This window comes from Lacerta agilis, chromosome 14 (genome assembly GCF_009819535.1).
Source record: "Lacerta agilis isolate rLacAgi1 chromosome 14, rLacAgi1.pri, whole genome shotgun sequence".
NCBI classification, from domain to species: Eukaryota; Metazoa; Chordata; class Lepidosauria; order Squamata; family Lacertidae; genus Lacerta; species Lacerta agilis.
Window position 1 is genome coordinate 11,486,095 of NC_046325.1, and position 11,829 is coordinate 11,497,923.

Here is an 11,829-nt window from a genome sequence, read left to right on the forward strand (position 1 = left end):
ATGAGCTGTTTATGTACAATGAATGATTATATACCATTAAAATAAGTAATATTTGAAAGTAGCCGATCCCTGTATAAGAACTTTGTTTCATTAAATGTATGATAATGTGACCCCAAAGCTCTCCAAGAGGGATCCTATTGCGTGTCGAGGACCCCAAGCCACCCCCCAATAAATTCACACTTCAGACAAAAGCTTTGTTTGGGTTTTTGGCAATAATTTAGGCCACAACTTTATTAAAATACAAATTATGTGAGTGGTTGCACAGGCATTGGTTCTGACTAGCTGTCCAACGGGACAGAGCTGACCAGCGGTCAGCGGCAGGAGATCCCATCTGGGGAGAGATATGGAGGCGGGGGGCAGAGCCCTCCCCCTCCCCGGAGGTTCCCAGGGGCTCCTGCGTGGCCCTGTCCCCCAACCGGGGGTTCAGACAAAAGCAATGTCGAGCCCCTGGCTTCCTTTAATGGAATTCCCTACACCATCCTCATTTGGAGGGGCGAACACCCCTCCAATCACAATCACAATGAACCAATGCCTAACCGCCAACCATACAAGTTGTGACTAGTTGCTACTGCAGTAGGCGAAAACCTGATGGCCACAGCCAATCAGCCAATTGGAAAAATTCCTACTGGGCCCCTGCCCCAAAAGCAGACGACCCCATGACAGGCAGTTGCAAGGTCAAACAGATGCCTAAGAAAACAAAGGGAGGGAAGGGCGGGTGATCCGAAGCACGCAGCCAAGAGAAGGCTCCTCCTGAGTGCCAGAGTATAAAAAAGACGCTGGGCTGTCCATCATGAATGGCAACATATAATTCTCCCCAGCAACACAGCAAAGGCCTATTGAAGCTGTGGCCAGCCAACTATCCCGCCCAGCTGCAAGGGAGGTGGCTTGCCAGCCCCCACCGCAACACGTGCTCTCCCTGAGGAGAACCCGATCTAAAATGCATGAAGGTGTAAATGTGAAGTTCATATGAGTCTCATGACCTTCTGCATTTACAGTGAAAGACAGAAGCATTTATTGAGGCTCAGACTACAGAGAGGCAAGCAACCTGAAGATTAAAACAAGTAACAAGAATGAAGGCATCTGGCATTGGGGGGAGGTCAACCCCCAAAAGCATTCGATTCCCCCCCTCTCCGCTTCCTCGTTCAATTTATCTTTTGTTTCTTCTCCTTTTATTTTTATTTGCTTTTTTAGCATATTGCCAAGAAGTGGAGATCATTTTTGGACTAAGACCCAGAGGAATTCAGTCCAACCCAAAATGATTGGAATCTCAAATAAAATGATTGGAATCTCAAATAACTACATTTTGAGTGTTTGACATATTTATTTCCCTTTAAATTAGCTAGGAATTTATTTAGTTCTATCCCTTTCTTTGATGTGGTTATGGTAATTATTTATCTCGGCTGCTAAGGGCAAATCGTTATAATAAGCTTTCCTTCATGTTATAAGTATTTAATGAATATAACCTTTTCCCCAACTTATAGTGGTGTTCTGAGTCTCCCTTGGTGTGGATGTGATGGCAATTTTTTTTTTTACTCAGAAAGCAGGGGGGTGGGGGACAGAACATGCTCTTCATAAACCTTTTAGTTGTTGTTGTTCAGTCGTTCAGTCGTGTCCGACTCTTCGTGACCCCATGGACCAGAGCACGCCAGGCACGCCTATCCTCCACTGCCTCCCGCACCTTTTAGTACTTAGTGCTTATATGTTGTGACTGTTTTTATGTTCAGTTTTTAAAGGTTTTCTACAGACTTAACTTTAAAAACCTCCATTAGCTGTGCTATTAAACACAGCACATGCAGAAAAATAAGATTGGATCAGACAGGGTAAATTTTTTCATCTCTGCTACTGAAGAGTTGTGGGAAAGAGTATGAGGGCAGAATAGTAGAGTGCCAACATAAAAGAATAACAAATGGAGACTTGACAGTGAACAGAGGAAAAGATACAGAGGATCTGGAATAGCTGAATATAGGAGATTGATGAGGTTCCTGTGTGCTTCTTTTTAGGGATGCATAAAAATCCCTGAACTAAATATTATATACAGTGACACAGACCTTTGATTTCGTTAGAATTTTCTTCTTATTAGGTATTCCCTACTGTTCAGTTCAGGCTTCAGCAAAATAATGTAACATTTTGGGGAAAAGATGCAACCCAACAAGCCAGCACTGGAGGCTAAGATAGAGAAGATCTCCACAGCCACCATGTATTTCCCCTTTGTGCTCAAGTAGGTAGGAAAAAAGGATAACCAAACACTGCAAAAGACCAACATGCTGAAAGTGATGAACTTGGCTTCGTTGAAACTGTCAGGTAATTTCCGGGCCAGGAAAGCCACAGTGAAACTGACCAAAGCTAGGAGGCCCATGTAGCCCAAGACACAGTAAAAGAAAGTCACAGTCCCCTCATTGCACTCCAGTACAATTTCTTCAGCCACTGACTTCATGTCAGCATTAGGGAATGGAGGAGAGATCACCAGCCACACAGTGCAGATGAGTGCTTGGATAAGGGAGCAGGAGAGGACAATAGAGTTTGCCAGTCCTTTCCCCACCCACTTCCTCATCCTGGATCCTGGTTTTGTGGCCATGAAAGCCAGAACCACAGTGATGGTTTTTGCCAGCACACAAGAAACAGCCACTGAGAAGATGATGCCAAAAGCAGTTTGTCGGAGGAGACACGTCACCTTGTGTGGATATCCGATGAACAGTAATGCAGAAAGGAAGCAAAGCAAGAGGGAGATGAGCAGAGCGTAGGTGAGGTCCCGGTTGTTGGCTTTCACAACGGGAGTGTCCCTGTGCTTCACAAATATTTGTAGTACCAATGCTGTAATGAAAGCAAAGGAAAGAGCAGAACAGGCTAAGCTGAGGCCCAGGGGTTCTTCAAAGGACAAGAAAGTTGTATGCTTGGGAATACATATAGTCTTATTTTTGCTTGGATACTTTTCATCTTCACATTCATAGCAGTCATTCATGTCTGAGAAAGAAAAACATGGTTCTTAATCCCAAAAATATGACCAACAAGCCAATAATTGTAAATGCATAATTAAAATGATTTAAAAAGTGTACAAGGAGTTTTAAACAATAAAGACTAAAATAATGCAACCATGCCCTTTTCACCTATCCCGGGGGTCGGCAACCCACGGCTCCGGAGCTGCATGCGGCTCTTTGACAGGTTTGCCGCGGCTCTGGGCAGGGCTGGCGCTTAGCGCCGAAATGTAGGCGCCGCCGCGCTGCGCTGCTGGCCCGCCTGCGCCCACCCACCCCAAACGCAGCGGGGGATGGGGGAGGCGGGCAGGAAGCGACGGGGATGTTGCTGGATCGTGTCAGCACCTCTGTTCGCCGAAAGAAGCTTCTTTCAGCGAACGGAGGTGCTGGGCACGATCCAGCAACATCTCCACTGCCTCCCCCCACCTTCCGCCGAACGCGGCAGGGGTTGGGGGGAGGCGGGCAGGAAGCGACGGGGATGTTGCTGGATCGTGTCAGCACCTCCGTTCGCCGAAAGAAGCTTCTTTCGGTGAACGGAGGTGCTGGGCACGATCCAGCAACATCTCCACTGCCTCCCCCCACCTCCCGCCGAACGCGGCGGGCGATGGGGGGAGGCGGGCAGGAAGCGACGGGGATGTTGCTGGATCGTGTCAGCACCTCCGTTCGCCGAAAGAAGCTTCTTTCGGCGAACGGAGGTGCTGGGCACGATCCAGCAACATCCCCGTCGCTTCCTGCTGCTTCTCCCCATCCCCCACCACGTTCGGCGGGAGGTGCGGGGAGGCAGCTGCCATGCCTGCTTTTTGGATCGGTGGGTATGCAGCGTTATATTTGTTTTAAATGTCGCAATGGTTTTGCGGCTCCCAGTTTTTTTTTCCCTTTGGAAACAGGTCCAAGTGGCTCTTTTCGTCTTAAAGGTTGCAGACCCCTGACCTATCCGATGTAGAATACCAACTGAGGCAAAATGCAAGAGGGAGGGCCACAGAGACCCTTCCTGATCTATGACCAGAAGCCAACTCAGTTTTTCCTGTCACTGTTCTGATTGCTCACACTTATTCCTTAATTAAGGAGTGATTGTGTATTTCAGTTTTTGTAAATTTTTAGGTTAGGTGACCTAATGAAGACCTTTCAATTGTTTCCTGGATTTCGGTATTTCACACTTCTCCAAACATTATCGCACGATTCTCTGATGTTTAGGGGCATCAAAATATTTTAAAATATATTACCAGAAAGTTAATGCACATTCAAATATTATTTTAAGGAAAAATATATTATTTGTACGTCTGGATGAGGAAGATATGATGACATACTTTCAGCTGTTACAGAAACCTCCTGGCTCATCTGAAAATCCACTTTATACTAATCCTGTTCAACCTGGTGGATCTTGCTATAGGATTCTCCCTTAATAACAGCATTCAACACCCACAATCACAAATTCTCTCTCTCTCTCTCTCTCTCTCTCTCTCTCTCTCTCACACACACACACACACACACACAAACACTCTTTCATTATGTCCCTCTTCAGCAAGATTTCTCAATATTTCATGAACTGTCAAATGGAATCTTGGTGAATACAAGATTTCATATGCATGTTCTTGATTAGAGGAAACAAGCTATAAATATATACAGTAAATTTCTTACCCTCCTGATCTGAAATCTTCCCATCTGGACATGGGATGCAATCGTAGCAGCAAAATGCTTCCCCCTCCTTCATCTTCCTGCAAAAACCAGGGCGGCAGCTCTCAGTGCATACAGACTTGGGCTGTGCCTAATAAACAAATGAAAGAGAGAGATGAATAAAATAAGTGGACTGAAAGAGATACTAAAAGGGGAAGTTAAGCTCTTGCTTAAATGGGATTTGCAAAAGAACAACAACATTCATTTCAGCAATTCACTTAATAGCTTGTTTCAATTCCATTTGGACTCATTTTCTGACATTTTCCATTGACTCAAAGTGCAAACTCCAATAAATTGGTTGGGTTTTTTGCAGTTACTGTTGTGGATAGTAATGTTTTTAATATCCTCTATTGTCAGGGGTCTGACTAGGTATGCACACCTCTTTCTGCCAAGGTGACATTAAAGGGTTTTGGTGAGGTGTACAAAAGTGTTAAAACCTTATACCCATTTTGTGAAAGGAACCACAGTCTAGAAAGTGCTGAAAATTGACATATGGACCTTTTAAAAACTGAAATATTTATACCTGCAATCCATAGGTCTTAACTAGCCAGTCAAAGCCATTACCTAGACAATGGATCTAGTTCAGCAAACTTCCCTTTATTTATTCTACCCTCACTGATGCTGGACCCCAGAATTGTAATGTGAACCAGGGTTTCATCCAGACTGATCCTCCAAACTCATAACAATATATTTAATATCATCATAATATTTTTAGAATTCACTTCTTCAAGTTGTCATTCAATATATTCATTTCAGTATAACAGGAACCAGTATAGAGGCTGTGCATTTAGCTAATAACATTAATTCATAGGTTGTGCCATCTTTAATCCATTTTTTAAAAGGCTGAACAATGTACAATGAAATTATCTTTGTACGTCATGTTAAAACGTTCAAAGTCACAAAGGGCTAATGTTCGCATCCTACCTGGTTAAACCAATGGTGCCATTTGATGGCTCCCTCATTGATGGTCAATGCTTGCTGTGGAGGAAGTAGAGAATCCACCCCTCCTATCTTCACTCTGTGAAAGGATAGGTTGGAGGAAACAACCCAATTGGTAATATCAAATGCAGCCAGTATCTCCCCTTTCTGGTCCAAGGAAATCTTATCCCCAGCACTGTTGTTAAATGAGATACCCCTCAGAAAATGATGGAGCTGGATAGAAAAACAGAGAGAAAGTATAGGAAAAGGCTTCAATTCAGCAAGAGGCAATCATCATGTCAGGTTTCCAAATATCCACCAGCAGTTTTCTTTTCATCTATCTATCTATATCTATATCTATCTATCTATCTATCATCTATCTATCTATCTATCATCTATCTATCTATCTATATCTATATATCTATATATGAGAGATTTAAGCCAAGAATTTCTCACATTTGGAAGTTCATTTCAAATTACAGATTTTTAAGATCTCCTGCCGCAAATGCACACATAGCGATTAAAACCTTTATTAACAGAAAGTGGGTGGTCTGCTCATTTTGTTGTCCAAAGTACATCACTTCAGCCCAACAAGACAATGACAAAAATCTACAGACAGCATACAAATCAATATGGCTAGCCTGTTCAAAAACACTCACCCACCCCACTCACACAGGAAACCAAAGACCATCAAAGCCAACCACAAAAGAACAATCACACCCTATGCCAACCCCGACCTCTCTCACCACCAAAGGAGTACAAGCGAACAACAAAGAACCTGCGCAAACGATGCTGACACCAAACCCCACATATACTGAGTAAAATAGAAACATCGTCACCACACCACACCCACCTCCCCATCCCACCCACCTCTTCCCCCCTTTTCTTCCTAATGTCTCAACAACTAAAACTGATTTGTAAAAATGTTACATGGAAATAAAAAATATGAGAGAGACATTGCACACACCTTTGTAAATCAAGAAAATCTTTAATAAATAAATAAATAAATGAAAAAAGTACACCACTTTGTTCTTTATTGACTCTATATGCTATGCATTATGATATATTATTCCTTCGGAATCAGCCTCATGCTCATCTGAGAGGTTGGTATGAATAGTTGAAGCAACAGGTTTAAAAAGGAATGGTGATAAAGGCAAAGTTTAGAAGTTGCCAAATTATGCTTGGATAGAATTAATTTTCTTTTGTTCTCTTTCAGTATTTCGACTTTAAGTTGTAACACTTTAAAAGAAGATATTTAAAATCAGAAGTAAAATGCAAGGAGATTAAAAAACGTCAACACTCATGTGCCTTGCCGAAACAAAAATATTTTAAGCAGCTGCCTAAAGGAATACAGTGAAATCAATAGGCAGGGAAGTCTAGCAGGCTGAATTTGAAGCTAGAAAAGCATGTGGAGAAGTACCCATTTGGCTCTATGTGCATTTCAAGAGAGATAAAGCAACTATCTCATGGCCAAAGAGCAGTGAATTGAGGAAGTTGCTTTGGGGACAGCTGGGGAATATTTCAAGAGCATTGCTGCACCCACATTGGTGACCCCTGCTGGAGTTGCATAAGAAAAGTGACAGTTAGCAATGGTATAAAACCAAAGGCTTTTGAACCTCTTTCAGGAAGGGTGTTCAGCCCATTACCTGAAACAGTGGTTGTTTGTCAAACTTCATTTCTCCATTTAACATTGCGTGGTCAGGCGGAGCCCCCCCAAACCCCGGGCAGCCCCTGATGGAAATAACGACATGGGACAACATTCTATGGGATTAAAATTGGCCACAACTTTATTAAGATTCAGACGTAGGGAGACCTTGGCACTGGCATTGGGTGTTTATCCTTCCCAGCCCCCCAGCCGATGGGGTTGCATAGGAAAGGTATAAAACCAAAATTAGCAAATGTATAAAACCAAAGGTTCAGCCCATTACCTGCCACAGTGGTTGTTTGTCAAACTTCATTCCTCCATTGATCATTACTGGTCTGTGTTTGACTCGGGACGTAGACATGGCATGTAAAGCATGGGCCACAGCATAGACAGCATTGTAGATGTTGTAGCTGTGGCTGGTCATGCTCATTTCAAAGAAAGGACCAGGAAGATTCTCCAGCTTCTCTTGCCCAGTGCAAATATCCCCCTTCACACTGCCAACAACTCTATTTGGAAACACACAGCCAAATGCGTGTTGCCAGAAGTCCAAAATGAAGCCATCTCCTTTTGGGCTGGAAGGGGTTTTGCTCTGGACAAATTGACGAAATCCTGGAGGATCATTCGAGTGAGTTGTGAATGAGAGAACCCCATGGAGTATTTCTGTATCCCAAGTCCGTTGATAGACAAAAGAAGTGAGCTCCATCTGGGCTGTCATGATCCACACTTTACCTTTTGGCACAGTTGAAATTTTTTCAAGTTCTGATAGGTAAGGCAACCATCTAAAATATGCCAGAGCATGTGATTCTCCATGAGCCAACACTACATTGGCTTTGCTATCATTTATTTTGTCATGTATTTTTGCCCCCAGTTTAAACACATCATTCATTTCCGTGAGATAAGTAAGTTTGTGACTTCTTTCTATGAAAGCGAAACAGATGCCACTATGGGAAAACAGGGGGACCACAGTTTGCACAAATCTTTCTGCATTCTCATCATAGAAAGTAAGGATCCCAATCCATATCCACCTGAAATGCAGAAGCAAAGAAAGGATTCCCTTATACTGGAGGGCTTCCTTGGGCAGCATCTGGTAGAAGAGAAGGCCTGGGGTTTTATCATTCATAACTGGAGCAGGGCCATATATGAGCTAAACATAGTTGTGGTAGGAGGAGAAAGAGACAATCACAGCAATTACATTTATATATTATATTTGTGCATTAAAAGCATTGTGGGGGTAATTTCCAATTGGGCCTTCCAATCCTTGCCATGTGATTTGCCCATGCTATTTTTTCCTAACCCAAGTGACACTCACCTGCCTATCAGCAGTTATCATATTGGAGCCTTATTTGCCCCTACGGGTTCCCATGGTTGCGCCCGGTGAGAAAACATGGAAGCAGAAAAGACACCTGAGGCTGCTGGCTTCAGAGAGAGAAAGATTTATTTTCTGCATGCAGAGGTACTGCGGTGTTTTGTACAGCCAAGCAAGTACAAAATTTTCAATTTTCAGACAGTTCTTATAGACAGTTCCCTGGCTCATCTTCCCACCCCAGAAATCTTCCTCTTGTCCATATAAGGAACATTTCCTGTTGTACATTTCCTGTTGTACATATAAGGCAAAAGAACATTTAGCCCTGAGTTGGTTCATGCGCACTCCAGCAAGGCCATCCTATCTCTGACCTAGACAACAGTTCCTCTCTGTGCAAGGACAGTTACTCTCTGTGCAAGGTCTACTACTGTTATCTCCAGACTCTTAGTCTTAGCTTGCCAGAAAGAAGTACAATGCAGATCAAAGTTCACAGCTTTACAGAGAGGTTTCATAAAGAAAAGCTTAACAGAGGCGCTTTTATACTTCTGGACTAACAATACATTCAGGTAAATATATACAGGTTAGTTAATTAACCCTTTCAATATAGCAGGAAATGGCTAGGCCAAAATGGACGTCTGAAGCAAAACCATATGTGCTATCAATACTTTATCTCTTTGCTTGTATCTGCCATTAGCATGGCCCACCTTATTATATGAAATCTGCATATTTATTAATCCAAATTCAGATGTGTTATGTTCCCATTACAGATATATATCATAGCTGTCAACCTTTCCCTTTTTTGTGAGGAATCCTATTTGGAATAAGGGAATTTCCCTTAAAGAAAGGGAAAAGCTGACAGCTATTATCTATCTATCTATCTATCTATCTATCTATCTATCTATCTATCTCACCTGTGGAACCTTATAGATATCCAAGATTGTTGCCACATGAAGGGAAGTTTGGGAGTCCAGTCCCCCAATGATGGCTATCAAGTTTTTCTTGATGTCACAGATGTAGTTGGGGACAAATGTTTCCAGTGTGGATATGAGTAACATTGTGGCATGAGAGGTCCATTTGGCATTGAAATAGCTGTCATAGATGCGGAAGCCTAAAGTGACATTGGGTAAGAGCTGAGGGTTTCCGTTGATCTCCTTCACTGCAAATTGCAAGGCCAGGATGTGCTGGTAGTTCTTAGTTACCACACTAAAAAGGAATTTCATTTTCTATCAGAAGGGCATGTAACTCTTTGTAAATTTAATACAACTCAGTTCTACATCATCCTCATTAGCAGTGCCATTTTTCTTGGAGGATGCAGGGGTACACATACCCCCAAAACATTTTGTGAATCTAAGTTTGGTTTCATTGAGGCGCAGTATTTCAATATGAGTAGGAAAATGAGGGTACCCCTAAACATTTTTTTAGGGGAAAAGCATTGCTCATTAGTATTATTTATTACAGCAATTATTTAAATTATCTTGAACAGGTATCAGTAAAAGTTATCCTGCTCCTTGCCTGAAATGGTAGGAAAGTCATATAGGGGGAAAGTCTATGGTAAGGGAACACAGACTTTAAAATATCCCTGATATAAAATTTTAATGCTTCTATTATTATCAATGAACATTGTTGGCTGCAACTGATGGAGTCGAACAACCACTGCAGGACCAGTTTAGCCACCCCACCTCTAAAACTGATTGTTGCATTTTCCAAATCAGGAATCAACATGCAGAAGTGAAATTATCCAGTTCTTACTTTAGTTCTTCAAACGATGTTGGTGGGGGGTTTTCAATGAAGGGTATTGAAACGGAGACGATGATGCTGTGAGAGGCTATGCCACCAATGATGAGGTGTCCTTCCTGATGATACTGATGAAGAGGAGTGTGTGGATCATGGATGTGGCATTTAACAATGGGAGGTTTGGATATTGCGTGAGGAAGTGGAATCAGCAGCAGGACAAATAATGTCACCATCCTTGGAATAATTTTCCCCTATAAATTAAGATCACCCTAGTACAGTACTGTGACTGCTTTTGAGACTGAAGTAGTCTTATCTAACTGGACTTTTAGTCAGCTCATATGACTGAAATCCAGACTGTGAAAACTGGTTAAAGAAAATAGTGATGGTGTTGATGGATCCTTGCTGGTTCCTGATTCCTAGGTCTAGCTGTGATTGCTGGAGGTGATATATTTTTATCATGCTTCTCCAACCTTATATCCTTCAGATGTTTTGGTCTACAATTCACAGCATTCAAAGCTGACTGCAGGTGATGGGTTTGTGATCCAATACAGTCCAGGAGCACCAGACTTTGAAAGGCTCAATTATAGTACCTTTCGCAGACTTTCTCATTAGCTTTGATAGTGCACTTTGCAAGTCCATGAGGTGGTTACACAAGTGGGAACTTTAATTACAGTTCTTTTGATAATTAAAGGGAAGATAGTCACTTGTGCATCTTTCCTAACAGAACTTTTCATATCCTCTTTGCTTCATAAGATTTTGGCTTACAATAATAAACAAGAAGGAGAAAATACTGGAAATACAACCCTTTGGTCTCAAGCGAGAGAGAGAGAGAACATGTTTGACCATAGCACTGGCCTCTGGAAATTCTGACCTGGAAAGAAGAAACCTAGGGAGAGGGGGAGTCTTCCCCTAATTACATTGCATTCAAAGATCACATGGAAGAAAAACAATTGCATGAGTTGGTCTCCATGTCTTGCCAACAGATGGGAGAAAAGCACCAAATTTTATGCTGGAGAAACTAAAATAAGGCACGGGTAATGTTGAGAATTTCAGATGTATTATAAATGACCTTGGAGAGTTGTGATGGGTGTGTATGTATGTGCATGTGTGGCTGAAAATGTGTTTTTTGTCTTATTTTTATGGGATGGCATTCAATTTCGTTGCACTTGTACAATGTTGTACTTGTACAATGACAATAAAGAAATCTTATCTTTTAATGTGACCCCAAAATTCTCCAAGGGGGATCCTACTTCCATGAATAAAGATGTTATTGTGGATTTCATTGGAGTCTCCTGATCTTCTGCATCAAACAGTGATAGATGTGCTGGACTCCTCTTTCCCTATCTCTAACTCACTTGAGGGGTCTCATCCTAATAGGCTCCTCAGATCGCGCTCATTTTTTCATTAATAATTCCTGCCTTTTCTTGCTGTTCCAGCTTAATCAGCACATTTGACCAGCAGGTTTGGTTTCATACAATCACCGCCCCTCCACAGATTCCTCATTTAGACAATGTGACAATGTGATGGGTGGACACAAATTCCGGGCCTATAGAATATAGGAAAGAGATACTCTCATGCATTCG

General features: G+C 42.2%; 1 protein-coding gene across 1 annotated transcript; it reads right to left on the reverse strand.

Annotated features, from left to right (window-relative positions):
• Nucleotides 1-2,059: 2,059 nt before the first annotated feature.
• LOC117057435 (vomeronasal type-2 receptor 26-like) lies at nt 2,060-10,479 on the reverse strand. Its single transcript, XM_033168279.1, has 6 exons — nt 10,262-10,479; nt 9,424-9,715; nt 7,493-8,293; nt 5,571-5,798; nt 4,611-4,737; nt 2,060-2,961 (listed from the first exon to the last, which is right to left on the reverse strand). The coding sequence occupies exons 1-6, from the start codon at nt 10,477-10,479 to the stop codon at nt 2,060-2,062; spliced, it is 2,568 nt and encodes an 855-aa protein (XP_033024170.1).
• Between the last annotated feature and the right edge of the window lie 1,350 nt (nt 10,480-11,829).

Coding starts and splice junctions, on each gene's coding strand:
- LOC117057435 (XM_033168279.1), bottom strand. CDS start 10,479: ATGGTGACATTATTTGTCCTGCTGCTGATTCCACTTCCTCACGCAATA. Junction 9,716..10,261: donor ACATCGTTTGAAGAACTAAA/GTAAGAACTGGA, acceptor ATTCCTTTTTAG/TGTGGTAACTAAGAACTACC. Junction 8,294..9,423: donor ATATCTATAAGGTTCCACAG/GTGAGATAGATA, acceptor CTCTTCTACCAG/ATGCTGCCCAAGGAAGCCCT.